Below are 19,094 nucleotides of genomic sequence, written 5' to 3' on the forward strand. Positions count from 1 at the left end.
AGTCAGGGTCTGAATGTACCAGAACTGCTATATCTTAGCAAATTTACTCTCCTAGGGGCAACATGATATACATGAAACTGCAAATGCAAAGGCCTTCCACTCCCCAGTGGCTGTAGGGAAATACTTTGATTTATTTGGAATCTGCCAAGAAAACAGTTTACCCTTTCAGTTATGTCTCATTTTATGTTTTTGAATTTTTAATAAGTTTTATTGATTCTTGTTGACCATTTTTCTATGACACACTGAGAAAAGTAAATTGTTTTAGTATTTTCTCTCTAAACAACCTACATAAAATTTAATTATATTGCTTTTCATTTGTATAGTTCTTGGATGCTATTTTCCCCTCTTTGTATCAATGACTCATCATAGGAAAAAAAAAAATATTCCCATCCATTTCATACTTGGTATTTTTATGACTGTAAGGAAAGACATTGGCTTAATCCACAAACTACTGTAGCCAGATTGTTGCAGAAATATGAATTAATTAATGCAGAACTAAAGTACTGCTGTTACCAGGAACCAGAGAGTTAAATCCAGGATCCAAGGTAAGTGCTATAAGTGAAAGTGGCTGGGATTTGTGTCTGAATCATGGTGGAGGTATTAAAATGTAAGAGAGAGGGTGGGATGGAGAGACCGAGAAAACCTTACTACAGCACGTGGAAGTTTCTCCTTAGGAGAGCCTTGTGGCTCATTGTGCCTGTCAAGTAGGCTAATGTGCCTGTAAATTTCCTCTGACAGAAAACACATCACAGCAGCAACACCAGAAAACAACACAACCAAACTGTGGAAGACTGAAAGCCCAGTGCTTTCAAGGATGATCAGAATATAACACAGAAAAAAAAAATACAAGGCATTGAAAATAAACAAAGGCTAGGAAGAAATGAGATCACTTTCTAAAAAGAAAGCATTTATCATTTATAGGCCAAAGGAAATGCTTCTCCCACATCCATTTTTTATATATTGTTTGGCGGTCTCAGTTCAAGGTCAAAAGTATCAGAGGACAAAAAGAATACGACTCAAGATTTAAGATTTGTCATGACTGGCTTCGTAATTGCATAAATATTAAATATGTAGAAATAATTGTAAGCACATTATCTCCACATCTCCACACGTTGCTTTAATTTTTAATGTAATCTTTTATCCGCCGTTTCCTTAGCTGGCTGTGGGTTTGTGATTTGCATAGCTTGAATGATCTGGTGCCATCAATTTGGTAATGAAGTCACTCATTGAGCAGAAGAGGCTTCTAAAGATTATACTAAGCTGTAGGAAAGAAGAGTGTGGAAATGAAATTTTATGTTTCAGGTAAATGGGAAGTTTATTTTATAGCACATTTCCCATTGTAAATTTAATATGGCCACTTTAAAATAAATTTGGAAAACAAAGAAGAGGGTGTACCCACATTTTCATCATCCTAACTTTTCAGTGTTTTATATTCTGGTCTTTTAAACCTATGTATATATATTTTTAACATAGATGTAACCACTATGTGTGTGTTCATATAATCTCGTATCCTGCTTTTTTTCTCTTACTAACATAGTTATCATAACTAACTTTTATGACTGTAAAATAATGAAGAAAAGAGAGGTCCTTAATTTACTCACCCCTTAAGTTTCCGGTGGCTAGTATAGCAAAGTGGTTAAGCAGCTCATACTGGAGCCAGATAAATCAAATATCAGCTCTGCTACCTAAGTGTGTGGATTTGGGCAGGTTAGTGAAGGCTGTGTCTCAGTTTCCTCATCTATGAAGTGGGGATAATAACAGTGCCTCTATGAGGGTGTTCTTTTGGCAGTTTAAGGAAATAATCCATGAAAAGCACCTAGCCTGTCTCTATTATACAGTAAGTACTAAAATGAAGTGTTATTAAAGACAAGAAAGTTAAATACATGACACTGGGTTTCAAAATTAACAACAAAAAAAAAAGCTTGAGTCCTACAAAACTGAGTCCCCTGAGACAATGCCACCACCCCAGAAGTTCCCATGTGCCTTTTACTGGTAACAACTCCCTACCTTCACTACTAACCAGATTTTGACGGTTAACATGTCCTTGTTTTGCTTCATACTTAACATGTAAGTATGCTTCCCAGAAAATATAGCTGAGTTTTGCCTGCTATTGAACTTGATATAAATGGAATCTTTCTCTCTCTCTCTTTTTTTAATGTTTATTCATTTTTTTGATGTTTATTTATTTTTGAGAGACAGAGACAGAGCACGAGTGGGGGAGGAGCAGAGAGAGAGGGAGACACAGAATGCAAAACAGGCTCCAGGCTCTGAGCTGTCAGCACAGTGCCCAACATGGGGCTCGGACTCAGACTGTGAGATCATGACCCGAGCCGAAGCCAGACGCCGAACTGAGTCACCCAGGCGCCCCAATGTTCATTCATTTTTGAGAGAGACAGACAGAACATGAACAGGGGAGGGGCAGTGAGAGAGAAAGAGACATAGAACTCGAAGCAGGTTCCAGGCTCTGCACTGTCGGCACAGAGCCCAACATGGGGCTGGAAGTCATGAACTGTGAGATCATGACCTGAGCCAAAGTAGGATGCTTAACTGACTGAGCCTGCCAGGTGCCCCCCACCTCTCTCTCTCTCTCTCTCTCTCTCTCTGTTACACACACACACACACACAATATCACTTTGTATTTAGGAGGCATACAATTCAAGGCTTGATTTTGTTGGGATGAAGAAAGGTTTGGACAGGGAGCCAGAGAACTTGGCTTCAAGTCCAGTCTCCATGAGATCTCAGGCAAATCTTTGTGCCTCCCTGGGGCATGTAAAATTTTCGTATGTGCTAAGTGTCTTTGAAGCTTTGGAGTACTAAATTGTTAAGCTTTTCCTATTTGAGTACTGTGCTGGCATATGAGAAACTAGAGCCAAAGATAATCCAGAGGAAGACCTGGGGCCTGCTAGATATAAGCCTCCTCTTCCCCAAAACCATGCCAATAACAGTGTCAGCAAACAAAGGACTAGAAAAGAATGAAAGTGATCCTACACCACAAATAATTTTCCCTTCTCTGTTATGTCCACATCTAGATATATTATTGGCCTTCATTGTCATGTGCATGGATGACATTTTCCCCAAGATAGCCATAAAGATTTTAATGTCAGGAGTTTGGAATTCAAATTAATAATTACATATTATAAGTTTTCCTGGACAGAGTCAGTTTTAAACATCTTAACCCATTTCGTGTGTTTGTATTTCTCCTAATACTGCTGGTGGTTAAGTACTGCAGGTTGGCTCATCTAATGCCCATTCCACTTTCCTCTTATGGCATCTTTCATAATGCAGACTGGAAGCTTACAACATTTCCTAGATTTCTTTGCACCTAGAGCTATGGATACTGTCAATTAGATATATTCATGCAAGATTTAGAAAACATAAGAGAAGACAGGACATCTTCGTGACCACTTTTGGCTGTATTTCTCTTATAATTAATATCACTGAAACATTTTTTTTTTTCTGAAGCAGTGTTCCATGGCCCATCATTCAGCCCCCTGATGACAATAAGTAGTTGTGGCAGTTGGGACAGCAATAGTTTTCTGGCTCTACCTGCCCTCATGGGTTATGTTTTTGAAACCAGCATCCAAGAGTCCTCAGCAGTTATAGCTCCACTGAGAGGTCAACTCTGTACTGTACTGGAATCATTCATTCTTGGAGGCTCCATCTATAACTCACTTCTCCAATCCTGACATTCATTTTTGCAAGCACAATCTATTAAATGCCTTTCTTCTTAAAAATAACTAAAATTGTTTCTATTTGTTCGCACCACCAAACCCTGACTGATACACATCCTGAAAATTACTTCAGAAAATCTATTCACTGTATACAAGGTATAACATACCATAACTCTGTAGAATGCTGTATCAAAAAGACAAGGGGTTTGGAAGCCAGAAACAATAAGCCACACCATTTAGTATCTCTGTATCCCAAAGCAGATTGCTTAACCACTCTGTATCGAAGTTCCTTTATATATTAAATAGATTTTAACATGCTAAACTTCCAGAGTTGTGAGAATTACATGGGGCAGCACAAGAAAAGCACAACTGGTCATAGCACACACTGGTCATTCACTATGTGGAGTTTATTTCTATCTATCCCCATATTGGAATTCTCTTTGTAGTTAAGATAATTAGTAAAATAATTTGGGGAGAAATTCTATTAAAATTTTATACATACCTACATATGTGTATATTTATCTATCTTTTCTCTTTCTATCTATATAAACACCCTTATAGGAACACAAAGATTGAGTGCTGATTGATTCACAGTGACAAGAGGAGTAGGTTTAAATGCAGTTCAAGAGCAAAGAGACTTCCAGTATGAGCCAGAGCAACCCATTATGAGTGTTACCAATTCACCCCAACTGGTGCCTCAAGGCCCAAATAATAATTAATTCATTCAATGAATATTTATTAGGCCTTGACATTTGTAGACACTATTTTACTCACTAAGATACGGTGAGAAATCAAAAGGCCCCTGACTTTCAGGAGCTTGCATTCTATTGGAAGAGACACACAGAAGACAATAAGTAATTTCAAATAGTGAGAAACACTATGAAGAAAAGGCACTCTTCTTTTAGCTCTGTTTCCCTTACCTTCTCCGAAGTTTACTGTTACTTGACTCATCCTCTCTCTCAGCTTCCTTTCAGGGAAGGAAAAGCAAAGGGAGGTGAAGATTATGTCAACAATGTCAAGATTCTCTTAGGTAGGCGAGTAGTTTCAAGATCTGTGAAGGGTCTTGGCCTGTCACTATTTTATTGACACCAGCAGAAAATACGAGATGCCTGGATTAGAGACAAAAGAACATGTCAAAGCAGCATGAGCATGATGTTGGTGTTAGTTTCCCATGTCCCTCAAATCCCACAGGGTCTAAAGAAGGAGCCCAAGTGGGTGCCATATACATAGGAGATTTCTGTCATAGGCCAAGGAATACTGAACTTGGAGAACACACTGCTTTTATAGTTTTGGTAAGTAAGCCTACTCTTTGTTTGGAAGAAAGTATTACTTGGTTCCTCAAGGTTGCTGGCTGCAAATACAATCCTGAAAAATGACCCAAATAAAGAGCAGTCAGGGTCTCTTTTATTCTTGGCATACCCAGAAATAATGTGTAGAGATGCTCAGGGCCCTTGGCAGACTGATTTTCCCAACAGGTAGGAGATAAAAGGATTGAACCTTCCATCCTTTATGTTTTATGCAATCACAATTATAAAATTTTCTAAAAGTTATGAGTACTCAGAACTTTGTTCCTTCCTCCTTCCAAACTTTTACCTTAGATATGATGTATGTAGGCAACTGAAGAGTTCAGACAGACTTAGAGTAGCAGCTGGCAAGGGAAGAGATAAATTTTCCAGTTGTTACCAAATATAACCTCAGGATCTTCTGTAGATACAGACCTTCTAATCATTAGAAGCATGGAACTAGACTTCATACCTTCCAGAAACCTCACCCCAGGCTTTTTTCCTGTTCAATATTACATTGATTGCCCATTTTAACAAACCTCAGCTGCAAAAATATACTTATGTGGGTAGGGAAAATAGTATAATATGTTCCTTCCCTGAGCACTCCTCACATGGCCATTGCTCTTGAATCCTGCTACAAAGGGTCCTTGCTGGATCATCCTTACAGCCAACTTTCCTTGGATCAATGTCAGGGAGAGAAAATTGCAGACTTCCTCTATGACATACCAGTGCTGTCCAATGAGGGCTCCATTATCTGCTTCCTGTAATGGCTATTTCATATGTTCTCTACCCTACTCACTGCTTCCTGGAAACATTCTTCTTTCCCAGAGAAAATGGAAGGTGTCTGGGGAATGCTCTCCTAACATGTTATTTGTTACCTCTTGTAATCCTACAGTAAATGCTGAAAAATAGCTATTACTATCCCCATGTGGCATGTTGGAAAATGGAGTTTTGTAGATATCATGTAACTTTCCCAAAGCCACAAAAGCTATGTGTCCTGGAGAAGGAATCAGATTGAATCCTTACGATATGGGTCCTGCCCTGCCCTCATGCAGCTTCCAGATACAGTAAAATAAAACTTCTTTTTAAAAAAAAAAATGTTTGTACAAAAAACCCTAGCTTCCTAAGCCACAGAAACATAAGCACTATAGAGAATATTTGCTTTTACTTTTCCTAATACATTTTCTCATATCATAAGGATGAGACCTTTAGCTGTCTGTTTCCCTAATAACAGAGTTAATTGCTCAGATCCAAAGGGAGAATAAAACTTCTCTTATCTTCCCCAGAGCAAAATATTATGTCCTGGGATAGGCACCTAGGTTAGCTCTGAAGGTGCTGGGAGACTGGATTATTACCTTTCTAGTTATTTAAATTCCAACTAGGAATGAAGTCCCAGAGCTCAGAAACATCTGGAGTAAGGAGGAGACTCTTTCAGGAGATGAGGAGGAACAGCTGTATCCCTTACCTTCATAAACACAGAAAAATCACTTCTTGTCCCCTGTCTGTAGAGTACCTGGCCACTGATGTAGAAAAATTTTCATTGTCTTTCATGATATTGCCCCAGGGGTAATACCTGGGGCAAGCTGGCAGGGGGTAGCATGCAGTTCTTACTTACTCTGGGGTAGTAAGAAATCTCTGATCCAGAGCACCTCATGTGCTCATTCAAGATAAAATGAATAAAGATAACTATTAAAAACACATCACTAGACAATTCAGAGAAGGGAGAAGAACACAAATACTTCTAGACCATGAAATAAGTAGTTATAACAAATACCTGGTAATGTATTTGAAGAGAGAGTGAGTTTTTTGTGTGTGGAATGAGTAGGAGTTTGCTGATGGACAAGGCAGTTGAAAGGCGTGCTAAACATAAAGAATTATACCAAGGATATGAGGTGCACCTTTGTTCAAGTTTTATAAAATTGGACCTTTATTCAGGGTGCTTTATTTCCACATATCACAAAATTGTCATATTATATTAATTTCATTATGATAAGATACTCTACTGCCATCTTCCAGAAGATAGTTCCAATAACTACACAAATTGACAATATCAGCAATATGTACAGCACCGCTTAAAGGTGTCCTATGTATGGTCTATACAATTGTACATAGTGGCCCTGCGTCCTTGGCTCAACAGGGAGAAAGCAAGTTGTTTAGCATAACTTGGATGAAGATTGTGTGTGAAAGAGCGGGAAGAGACAAGGCTGGATAGAAAGGCAGGGGTCAGAACTGTAAGGAAGGAACTTAGGGTCCATACCAATGTGATTAGAATTAGATCTGAGAGTGCTGGGAAACTACTGATGGATTTTAGGCAAGAACATGTGATTGAAATTTTCACAAAGCTAGAGCATTGGGAAAGTGGTGACAATAGGACAAGATCAGACAGGAGATCCAGTAAGAGACCAGAAGATCACAGAAGCTCTATGATGGGAAGACAGGGAGGAGGCTGACTTCTTTGGTCTTAGAGGGAGGAGGGGAGGTCTTCTTCCTGCCAGAGTGATTCTCTTTTTCAGAGCTTTTGGTTCCCATCACTATACCTTCTTTGCTACCTACCACCGTGCTCTTTCACTTTTCCTTTTCCTGTGTCTTTAATCTCTCTCTCCACTTGCTTCATCCCTGCAGGCTTCGGTTACCCTAATATGTCAAAGTCTTGCTTCTGCCCACCCTTGTTTTTCTGCATGAGTATTTTCTGCTGCATTAGAGTGGCTTTATTCACTCTCCAGATCAGGAAAATCCTACGCTTCTAACCAACAAGTGGTTGAATACCCCCTATGCAGCGGTGTGGTAGCTGGTAGAACCACAAGGATCACTACTGAAGTTACTATGTTGGCTTGCCATGCTTCCAGAGATTCAACCATTAAGATGCTAACAGGCTCAACTGGCTTTAGGTAATTTATTACTTACACAGCAAAAACAATATCAGTGTGGTGTCACCTCCCCACATCTCTAGTTCCACAGGATGACAGTAAACTGGAGGGACCTGATGACAGAGAAGAGTTATGGGTTGATCTTCTCCTGAGAAGCCATCTAAACTATAGCCTGGCAGTTTCTAGACTTACACAGAAGCTTGAACTTATATATGAAAGTGGGTGGAGTAACATAGAAAGTCCTGTGCTCAACTGAAACTAGGGAGTTTGATGAGAAAAGGCTTTAGAGCAGTCTGCTTCTCTAAAGAAACTTATCTCCCCTTGGCTGTGGAGGAATTGCAGGGCATTCCACCAAGACTCTGATCAGACTTGGCTTATGTAAAGACATGGAAAGTCATGTGGCAACAGGGCTCTATACCACTGACTCCACCCCTGACCTTTCATGTATCCAAGTAAGAATAATTTTCAAGAGTCTGGGCCACCCATTAGATTACCTAATTAATTATAATGATTGATTGTAGAAATTTGGACCAGATATTTTCCATTCATCTTAGGCCAGAGCAGATCAGAGTGACCATGACTATGACTCCTAGAAAGATGGTCAGTCTAACTTGAAAGATAAATTACAAAAAGGTTCCCCATCCACAGTCAAGCCAGTTAAGTACGTCTCAGGTGTTGTTGAGACTGAACTGAGAAAGCCACACTGCTTTCTCTCTAAGGCAGAAGATAGACTGTTTCACTTTCCTGATTCATTAATCTAAGTGAAACAATAGGTGTTGGCATTTGAAAATATTCTCCCTTGACTGGCTAGCAGGAGGTCTGGGGCAACATGATTGTTTATAATCACTTGGATTAGAGAGTTTAAAATGGTTTATGTTTGTCAGGCAAGTAGAGGTCTGATGTCCACATGAGTATAAGTACACTAGTGGGGGCATAAACTGTATTAGGAATGTTAAATGTCCTTTATTACAATAAAGGTGAGTCAATTCTGTGTCCCTTATGGTGGGCAAACTCCTTGATTGGAGCTAAATAATTTCCTGCAAAGCAGGCTGCAATGCTTCTGAAGAGAACAATCTGGCTATGATAGCCAACCAGCCTAGCCCTTATGGTATGGACTGTTCCAGGTGAATTAGATTCTGCTAATATGTTCGTAGTGACTTCAGCAATGGCATTTTGCTGACATGGGTGTCAAGGTTTAATTCTCCAATGTTTGAAGGAAAAGCTGTTAAGTTTTTGTCAGTAGGGTCAGGAGGGAATGATAGATGCAGCAGTTAAATTCAGCTACTGCTGGTCTGGAAAAAACATACAAGAGAATTTTGTTTTTTTCCTTACATGATAGAGACCCCAAGGGACTGACAATAATACCAGCCTAGCGGGAATCTTAATGATGTCCAGAAAATTAATTTTGTTCTATCATCTCAGGTGGAGGTCATCCACCTGAAAGGTAACAGTCCTTAGTTTAAGATCTGAAAACTACAGATCTGAGTTTTAACATCTAAGAGCCCAGGATTTAAGTTAAGGATGTATATTCAAGCTTACAAAGGAATTCTGAGAGGACAGTCCAGGTCAGGTGTCCTATAAGTGAGAGCCAAGAGAAGCTTAGTGATTCTTTCCCCAACCCCTGACTTCCCAGGGTTTAGGGTATTCTTTTCCTACCAGCTGGGCTGTTGATTTCCTCCCATAGCCACATGATTGGTATGACCAGTCTCTGCAGCAATCACTTTATTCTTTTTCCCAATCCTCATCATTTCTAACCTATGCCATTTTATTGGATTCATCTCATCTCTCAGTGGCTTTTTTTTTTTTTTTTTTTTTTTTTTTTTTGTAGAGCTTGTACCATCCTAGAACTTGTCCCACCCTAAAAGTGTGGGACATGCCAGGACCACTTTAGAGTTGTCATCTCATGCTCATGATTAGTTTCTCCTGCCCTCTAATTCAAATATACCATACCAAGACATCTGAAATACCTGCTACTTCCAGTTCATCAGATCCAATTAGCATAATGTTGTCATTATGAACAACCAAAATGAACCAGTGTGATGCTTTGTGGAATGTCAAGAGGATCAACATTTCTGTAGGCTATATTAAGGAGAATTGATGTGCTCCCGAGGTAACCCTGTAAAGGCATTCCATTGGCCCTGTTAGGTAATCACCAACTGCTTCTGATGGTTTTTTATAAATAAGTATAGAAAAGATGGCATTAGCTGTATCAATAGCTGTATACCAAGTACCAGGTGCTATGTTGATTTGTTCCAGTAAAAATACTGCATCTGGGACAAAAGCCACAATTGGAATTACCTCCTGATTAAGTTTATACTAATCCACATTTTCCAAGATCCATATGACTTTTGCACTGGCTAAATAGGTGAGTTAAGCAGGAATGTGATAGGTATCACCACCATTGCTTCTTTCAAGTCTTTTCTGGTGGTATTGTTTCTGGTTTGTTATCTTTGAAGACAGTGAAATATCCAGGAGTTTCCCATATAGGTCTTCTTATCATAATGACCCTCATCTTATGGGAAAAAAGCCAATGGGTGGGGGGTATTGTCAGTTCTAGAACTGAAAAAATAACCACACAGTTGTTGTGTGGATCAAATGAATTAACAGGACCAACTGTGAGTAGGACATGAGCTAAGACTTCATTTAACTACTGACCAAGATAAACTCCAACTTTGGTTGAATCATAAAAGTGGTGTTTTTTTATTCTTAGGGATTAGCATCAATTCAGATCCAGTGTCTAATAAACCTCAAAAGATTTGCATATTTCATTTTCTCCAATGTACTGTCACTCTAGTAAATGGCCACACAGCGCTTAAGGGAGCATTTACACTGTGTATTGTAGCAAAGGTGAAGGGTCTTTTCTGAAGGAGTCTCCTTCAATCAAGGGGTTTTTGAGTCTGTGAATTAGTTTAGGTGTGAAAACTGAGTGAGAAGCTGTGATTGTCCACTATACTAACTCAAGTTAGATTTTACCTACCTGACTTACAGCTTTTCCTATTATAAACATCAAGCAGTACTCTTATTTGGTTGCCTATCTGTTTTGTTCCTAGGGTACCTCTGTGGGCCAAGGCAGTCTGAGTGCCTGTACATACTTGTCGTTGCCCTTTAACACAAATGTAACCAAATTATATGTGATACCCAAGTGCCACTTGTCCTCTTGCTATTAGGTTCTGTCATCTCCACTGAAATCCAGATGCCCAAATCAATGGTACATCCTCTATAATCATACATGGCCTACAGAGGGGGACATCCATACAGATTTTCAAAGATTCATGTCTTCCTCTCACTTATTTCTCATTTTTTCAGCTTAGGGAGTGTCTCTGGGCCTTTGACAGAACACAGTTGAAGATGGGTATGCAGATTGTATATGATAAGTCAAGTATAACATTTCCCTAAACCATGGATTCCCTGTTCCACATGTCTGGGAAAGTTGGGCACCTCAACTTCACCAATTGTATGCCACCAATGAGTCCAAGTTTCAATCAACCAATCAACCACCTCTAGCTGCATAAGCTAAAACAAAAAATTAACATCCTAACAACGAATTTGGTTCAATATAGTGTTCTACTCCACCATCCATGGTCTGATGCGGTAGAAGCCACTCCTACACATGTTCAAGAGGTTTCTGCCTATGTATTAACATAGTAACCACATTGTAGTTACCTTGGTGTGAACCTATCCTCCAAGAGCATGCAGTGTTAAGACTATAGTGGCATCAGAGGGTGATTGTGGTGGGTTTTGAGGAGAATATATATTCCCTTTCAAGCATCGTCCCCAGGTGAGGTTGTCACAAAGCTTTCAAGCAGAGGAAATCTACCTCCTCAGACACTGGAGAGCAACCCACTTCCACTGGTAAGAAAGGCCCAGAGTGACTTAATGTTTCAAAATTGCCAGTTTCATCTGGGCCCAACCCATTCTCAGTTTTGAAGTCCTATAATTTAATAATCAATACCCTAACTTTTACATGAGAAACTTGGCACATCTGTGAATTCAATGGAAGTTGTAATTCAGTAACCAGAAATTTTTAATTTTGTGTTTAATTTTCAGAAATATCATTTATCTGAAATTCTCTTAGAGTTGTTATGGAAGCTCTCTGGTTTTCATGTCATAACTTTGATCTGTGCTTGTCGTTTCTCTTTGTAAGCATTCAAAGGAACTCAAAAGAATCCATATCACACCATAGTCCTTGTAGTCACCTTACAGCCATACCAGTCACCTTACAGCCACAGCTACTTGGGCCCCCAAGGCACATGGTTCAGTTGATACTTCATCACAATCAGCCACAGGAAATTGATTAATTGGGATGCCCCGGGTGCCATGAATCACTAGCATCTTATTTCCCTTTGGCAGGGAGTTCAGCATCGAGCTCAAGCCAAAGACCCAATCAAACCAAATTCCTAACCTCATCTCTTGGGGTTACAGGTAAAGCTTAACAAAAAATAAAAAGCTTAAGCAAAAATATTATAAACTATAATAGATAATTAATGAGGGATTCACTAGGGGGAAGATAACCTCTAGAGTATATAGAAAGAGCAGTTTTAAGGAGCAAATCTTATAATTAACCCCTGGGCTGGGACAGAGCTCCCCAAAGAGGAGCTCGCCAGCCCCTCACAGGGCTAAGATCCAGACTTTATTGGAGAGGGCAGAGTTCTCAAACTCTGGCTCACTGAATGACAGAGAAGTCACACCTACAGAACACTACCCTGTGGAACCTAATACAAATCTTGTCTCTACAGAGCCTGGAGAGTTATTCATGGGTAGTGGCTCACTTTAGGGCCTCCTCTACAGAACCACTAGAGTTAGGGATGATGGAGGAAATTTCTGACCTCCAACCACTAGTGGAGCTTGGCACTGGAGAAAGCCAGGAATGCTACAAGCGCCTGCCTACCCATATACCAAAACCAAGAAGCAAAACCCTTTTCTTCCTGCGATGTCTCTTCAGCGCCCTCTACTGACAAAGCTTCAGCACCTGCTGGCAAAGAAAAACTTACTTAAAAGGGCCCAGATCCATTTTCACGGTGCAGTCAAAAAGGATGGATTTGGGATTGAGTGGCAATTAAACACTAACCCCCACGAGCATTACTTCTTAGGCTCCACTCATAGATTTTGTAGCCAGCTGTCGTTGGCAGTCTCCTTTCCTTCACGTTTCATCAGGAAGTCGCCAAAAGCAACAGAGGAAAAGAGGAGCCTGAACATAATGAGAAGCCCCTTTCTCCTCTATTTCTACAGCTCCTCACCAAGTTGCCGTCCCAGACACGCCAGGCCCGGTTCCTCAAGGACAGGAAACCTGGGCACCAAAAAGGAAATGAGGAGAAAGCTCACACTCTGTGGAACGTGGGCTGCTGGCGTCTGAAGGCCTCAGAGGGCCTCACCTCCACCCAGGCTGCCTGCCAGTTCACAAACGCCGTCCGAGGTCTTCTCTCCTCCTGGGCTCAGGAAGGAGGGTGCGGGGCGGGCCCGTTGGGCGGCGCACTGTGATTGGGCACCTGAGGCCCCGCCCCATCCCGGCGCGTCGAGAATGGGCGGGGCCAGCCGCCTGCTCTGCTCCAGGGCTGCGGGCGCGTATTGACCCAGCAGCCGCCTCGCCGCGGCAGTTTCCTCCTGCTCGTGGCGGACGTTGTAGGAGCGCCGAGTGGCGCTGGAGAACCGGCGCTTCGTTTCGCAGCTGCCGCCGCCATCTCCGCATTTACAGGGCGGGAAGGAGGGAGGGGACTTGCGGCTGCAGCTGGAGCGGGCTTCTCTCCGGGGACGCTCCTCTTCTTGCTCTCCTTTTCCTCCGCCGCGCGCCGCCGCCGCCCGCCCCCTGCGCCCTCCCCGCGCAGCCCGGGTCCGGGAGGGGAGAGGAAGGGGCGCCGGGGGGCGGGAGAAGCCGGCTGGCGGACGCGCGCTCGGAGGAAACTCCTGCCCGATCCGTGCGTCCCCGCTCCCGGGGTGCACCCTGGCCCGGCCTCGGCGGCGGCGGCAGCAGGAAGGCGCTCCGGCGGGGGTGGCGCCGCGGGGGCGGGTCTGGCGGTCCCGGCGCTAAGTTGTGGGGCCGGGCTCCTCCCGACCCGATTCTTTTACCCTGGGCTGCTCAGACGCAGCTCGGTGCTGTCTACCCCAGCTCCGCCGATCCCGCATCTCTTGGGTGAGGGGGACACGCCTGCCCTCGTCTAGAAAACTTTTCCTGCTGACTCGGTCGGGGCGGCGGTGGCAGGAAGTCCGGACAGCGACCTCTTCTCCTCCTGCCCTACGCGTCCTGCCGGGTGCCGGCGCCGAGCTCGAGATCAAGTTTGCGGGGGCCCCTTCCGGGCTGCAGGCGGGTCCCGCCTTAGGAGGGGACGCCCGACCCCAGGGAGGGCGGTGGGCCCGGGCGAAGGCCGAGGGCACGTAGTGGCGCCGGAGACAAGGTGCGGAGTGCGGTCGGAATCCGCACCCACAGCCGAAAGCGCGGAGAGCAGGAGCCCGGGAGCAGAGAGCCTCCGGCGGCCGCTTGCAGGAGTCCACAGCCCTCCTCCTCCTTTGGTGAGGACAGTGTCCTAGCCCCGAGTGTATCGAGGAAAATGAAGTTAAGCCGGCAGTTCACCGTGTTCGGCAGCGCGATCTTCTGTGTGGTGATCTTCTCGCTCTACCTGATGCTGGACCGGGGTCACTTAGACTACCCCAAGAGCCCGCGCCGCGAGGGTTCTTTTCCTCAGGTAAGCACCGGCGTGGGGCTCCACGAGCGTAGGCGTGGGGGCCCGTGTTCCCCGCTGCTTCGCGACCTCTTCCTCCCGCCGAGGTTCCGCGCCGGGGCAGGGCGAGGCCGAACTGGAGGAGGCTCCGAGCCTCCTACAGCCTCGGCTCTGCAGCGTTCGGACGACGGTGCCGGCGACCCGTGAGCCTCCTCCTCGCGGGCGCGCCGAGTTAACAAAGTGCCGGGCGGCATGCGGTGGCGGGATCGCGCTCCAGGGTAGTGGCCATGTTCCCGCACTCCCATTCGGGCCTGTTGGGGTGGCCTGGGGCACCTGCCTGTTGGGGAACCGACGCAGCGCCCGATTACCGCTCTTGGGCAGCCCCTCGGCACACACAGGGTTAAGCTGCACAGACCGCCCCCCCGAGCGCCCCCAGTCGCCAAAATTGATCAGACAGACCCCATCTGGTCTGTTTTATCACCCCACTGTCTCTCGAGTAATAAGCAAAAGTTTATTTCGTGTTGCAGACCTCTTAGATGTGAATCTGTAGGGTTGATTTTAGTGTCGTCATTCTTCAGCTATTACATAGGGTTTGTTTGGAGCAGACGTGGGAGCCCAGTAGGGAAGCGCGTGTTATACTCAAGCCGGAAGCTGTGGGGCGCTCAGTCCTGCGCCCAGTGGTCAAATTCTCCATCTAGTTGGGAAACCACCGGTCTTAAGTCTTTTATTTAAAGTTACTAAAAATAAGCAAACAGACAATCGGTTCTGTTTGTAAGGATACCGCGCCGCGTGTGCGATTTCAAGTTTCAATTTCTTTGCCCCTGACCTGTGCAGTTAAGAAATTTTAGTAAAACTGGGTGTTGTGTATACTCTGTAATGAATGAACTTGAAGATCTCAAAGCCGTGACAAGCTGATCTAACTACTCGACCCAGGGATATTGAACAGGTTAACGAGGTTTTTTTGTTTTTTGTTTTTTTCTTTTTTGACCATGTAAGTGCCAGAGAATATCCTTGCCATTTGTTCTTGTGTTATGCTAGGGCGAAAGGCTTGAATTTAATTAAAATTAAATTGTGAAAGTGAAAAAAGACCTCTTTGTGGATGCCGTCATCCATACAGAGCCCTCAAAATGTTTTGCAGGTGATAGGTATTAGAAATGCTGTTGCAAACATGTTTCAAAAAATTTAAAAGCTTCTTCTTAGGTAGTAAGCACTGTGGAGCATCTTTCAATCTTCACTTCAGAGTCTGTCCAGTGCCTGTTGATGAGACTGGATAAAAGTTATAAAAGGGGGTGGGGAGTTCACCCTGTGAAGCCATAGCAAAAGGAATTCTAAGCCTTGCTTAATATGTTGTATGATTTGGGGACTAAACTTGCTTTGATTTTTTTTTTCACCCCAGTAATCACATTTTCAGAATTTTCTCCATTACAGGAAAAATCATAAAAGCTGATATATTTTACTTAAGCTGTTATCTTGAACAATGTCCTTTGGCTTTGGCTTGATGATCACTTGGAAGTGATTTATGCAAACATCTGGGGCTGGGGTTTTCTGGCAACCTTGACATTTTACTGTTTCTAAAGAAGTGAGTGACTCATTCAGTTACTGGGAAATCTTCGGCAAAGTTAATTCCAATATTTTAATATCCAGCCTTAGTCCTCCTCAGGGGGCTGAAGTTCTGCATAGAGCAGAATGCATTTGATGGAAAGTGGCGGTGGTTGCTGGAAGAGAAGGCTCTTGTATGTATTCTGTTTTGTGTGCAAGGAAGAGGATTTGGAAGGTGGAGCTTTTTATACTTAAGGTTGCTGTTCTCAGATTTTCAGGACTGGATTTTCATTTCAGGAAGAAAGCACTTTTTACTGATTTGGTTTTGGAGAGCCACTGAATTCCCAAACAGGTGGACAGGATAAACACTCTGTAAGTCCAACTCTTATATGTCTGACATCAACCTCTGTGTCTTACAGGATAAACTCGATTCCCACTGCTAGTAGATGAGGAACCTGAGGCACAGAGAGATTAACTTGCCCAAAGTCACACAACTAAAAGCTGAGATTTGAACAGGTGGCCTGTGGAGTCTAGGTTCTCAGCCACTAATAGTATACTAGCTCATAGTAGTTCTTTGCCTAATGTTTAGGCCTCAGTCTGCCTGCAGAAAAGGTCTGATGTGGAAGATAGAGCATGTTGCTCTGTGGTTCCTTAGCTTATGACTTTTTTTTTTTTTTTAAAGGAACTTTCATTATGAAGCTCTAATGAATGTGCTCCTTTCTCTGAAACTTTAACGTTTGAGATTTGTATCTCTCCCAAAATGTCTTGTTGCTCACTTTGCAGCTAAATATTGTAATGAAAACCATTATGCAGCACAGCATATAGTCTTTTGAGTTGCTTTTTAATTTTTTTTTCATTACTGCTAACTCCCATGTAAACCTTAATTTGATGAGAACACCAAACATAACAAAAGGAGCTTGCAATATATTATGTATCTTTGGTGAATTTGAAGCAAGCTAGTCTGTCACTATGCATCATTTTTGGTATCTAGTAGAATGATTTATCTATAAAGGGATTGATTTCCACTGAATTTTAGCTTAGGATTTAGGATTTTAGTTTCTTTTAGTCAGTGTGGAACCTTTAGTAATGTATATGGTGTCTTTGTAAGCAAGGTATGTTTTAAAGCCATCCTAAATTGAGAGCAGTCTATTTGCTGTTCTGGCTTCATCTGTTTTCCTTCCTCCTACAACTCTGTGTTTTCTACTACTTGGCCAGACTCTGGGGCAGAAGTAGGCCCAACTCAGGGTACTTTCATTTGTCCCACCCTGGGATAGCTGCCTGCCTCTGACATAGTCTTTGGAAGGCTTTCCCCTGTGCTCCTGGGAGGAATTCCTTTGAGGATTGGAGGCAACAGGTGGTCTTACCTGTGTTAGCTTCTCTGTATATTTCAGGGTTAATAAATCTCAGCTAGAAAAATTAATTAAACTTACACTTCAGTTAAGAGGCTGGCCAGGGCCTAATGCCCTGAAAGATGCTTTGAGGTATTGCAAGAATTCGAGCAGCTGGAAAAGAGAGACTTCATTAAGGTCTTCCTGAAATTCTTCATCACTTCTTATAAGCAGATTTAACAAGTTGCTTACTGTCTACCTTGTATGCAATAGGATGTCTTATTAATGTCTTATGTTTGGATATGTAGAAAAATAGGGTGTGCCTTGCTTCTCCGTACTCTAGTGCAGAGAACCTCTCTCTAGGTTATAGCATTTGTTGCTAGGGCTTGTGCACTTGTGTATAAGGGATTTTGTTTCATTTAGGGGGCTGTACTCTTTGAGATCTGTGACTTTGGGGACGTGATGGAACTTTGACATTGGTGGCAAAAGGGCATTGAAGAGGAATGCAAGAACAGGAAAGCCCCTGGAGAGGCTGGTCTCTACCACCCCCTCTTAAGGTCAGCAGTTCTGCAGAACTCCTGCCCACCAGGTCTCACTAAGACCCAAGCTCACTTCCTATACACCACCTGGGGCAAGAGTGCATCTGGTCTGAAGACTTAAGTCTATTACTTTTTTAATTGAATTGAATTTGTTGTTTCCAGATCAGCACTGCTCTCAGTGCCTAAACAAATACTTTTGTTTGGGAGATGTTGTAATCCTATTTATCAGAAAGGCATCTTCTCTGTGACTCATTAATTAGCATTATGGGGTATCTGGGCTGAGGGCAAATTAACTAAAATTACCACTTTGTTGTTTTTACTTTGAGTCAGGTTTTTTTTTTTTTTTTTTTTTTTTGATAGATGTTAAAACTTTGGTCTTTTTTAACAGACTGGAATAAGTGTTGAGATTTTTCCTGGAATTAGTAGTTCAGTAGCAGCCGTTTATCCCTTGCTTTATTCTTCGATCCCAGTGGTCCTAGTTTTCCCTTGTTGTTCCCTTGCTTCCAGAGAGACCTTTAGAAAGTGGGAGGATATTCAAAAGCATGGGATATGACCTCTGGATGCTGGATTGGAAGGGCCTTACTCCCTTGTGTCTTGGTGGTCGAGTTCCAGGTAGCATCAGCTTTTACAGTGCAGGTAGAGCTGAAGAGAGGAGGAAGAACTCCCAAAGAGTGGGTTTTGCTTCTTTTTATAGTTGTGATTATTAGGTTGATCAGGAATGCAGATAGACTATTTTGGCTAAAGTGGGTTTCTGTTTCGGGTATAAATTTCAAGCCAGGCTGCTAATTTTAAGGTTGAAACCATGTTTAGGTTCAAACAAATTTGAGGGGTGATTATACTGGTGACCTAGGGCTTGAGTATTGCTATATTTGTCTTGTGATGGGTAATAAATAATCTGATTTGAATTAAATGAGTCTCTCAAGGGTACAACGTAACTTTTGTGAAATAGTGTATTTAATGTCATGTTATTTGTACTGTTAGGCAGACAAGCACATAGTTGGTATCCAGTAAATATTTTATGTTGTGTTTGTAAGTCTAACATACTGTTTTCTAAATAAAAGGTCACCTTTGAAGTACTTCAGCTGAAAACTCCCATGCCTTTTCTATTCTGTGCATTGTAGGATGCTTTGCAGCATCCCTGGCATCCATCCAGTAGAAACCAGAAACACCTTTCTTCTTGCCCCAGTTGTAGCCACCAAAAATGTCTACAGACA

General features: G+C 42.7%; 2 protein-coding genes across 2 annotated transcripts in view; one reads left to right on the forward strand and one right to left on the reverse strand.

Annotated features, from left to right (window-relative positions):
* Positions 1 to 4,767: 4,767 nt before the first annotated feature.
* LOC122230362 (translation initiation factor IF-2-like) lies at positions 4,768 to 13,941 on the reverse strand. Its single transcript, XM_042956159.1, has 4 exons — positions 13,885 to 13,941; positions 13,144 to 13,842; positions 7,859 to 7,934; positions 4,768 to 4,780 (listed from the first exon to the last, which is right to left on the reverse strand). The coding sequence occupies exons 1-2, from the start codon at positions 13,939 to 13,941 to the stop codon at positions 13,180 to 13,182; spliced, it is 720 nt and encodes a 239-aa protein (XP_042812093.1). The 3' UTR covers positions 4,768 to 4,780; positions 7,859 to 7,934; positions 13,144 to 13,179.
* Positions 13,783 to 19,094, forward strand: part of MAN2A1 (mannosidase alpha class 2A member 1) — a 166,560-nt gene continuing 161,248 nt past the window's right edge. The window contains exon 1 of the mRNA XM_042944865.1: positions 13,783 to 14,498. Within this exon, the coding sequence (XP_042800799.1) occupies positions 14,364 to 14,498 (135 nt within the window). The 5' untranslated portion in view covers positions 13,783 to 14,363. The remainder of the gene's footprint in view (positions 14,499 to 19,094) is intronic.

This window comes from Panthera leo, chromosome A1 (genome assembly GCF_018350215.1).
Source record: "Panthera leo isolate Ple1 chromosome A1, P.leo_Ple1_pat1.1, whole genome shotgun sequence".
NCBI lineage: Eukaryota > Metazoa > Chordata > Mammalia > Carnivora > Felidae > Panthera > Panthera leo.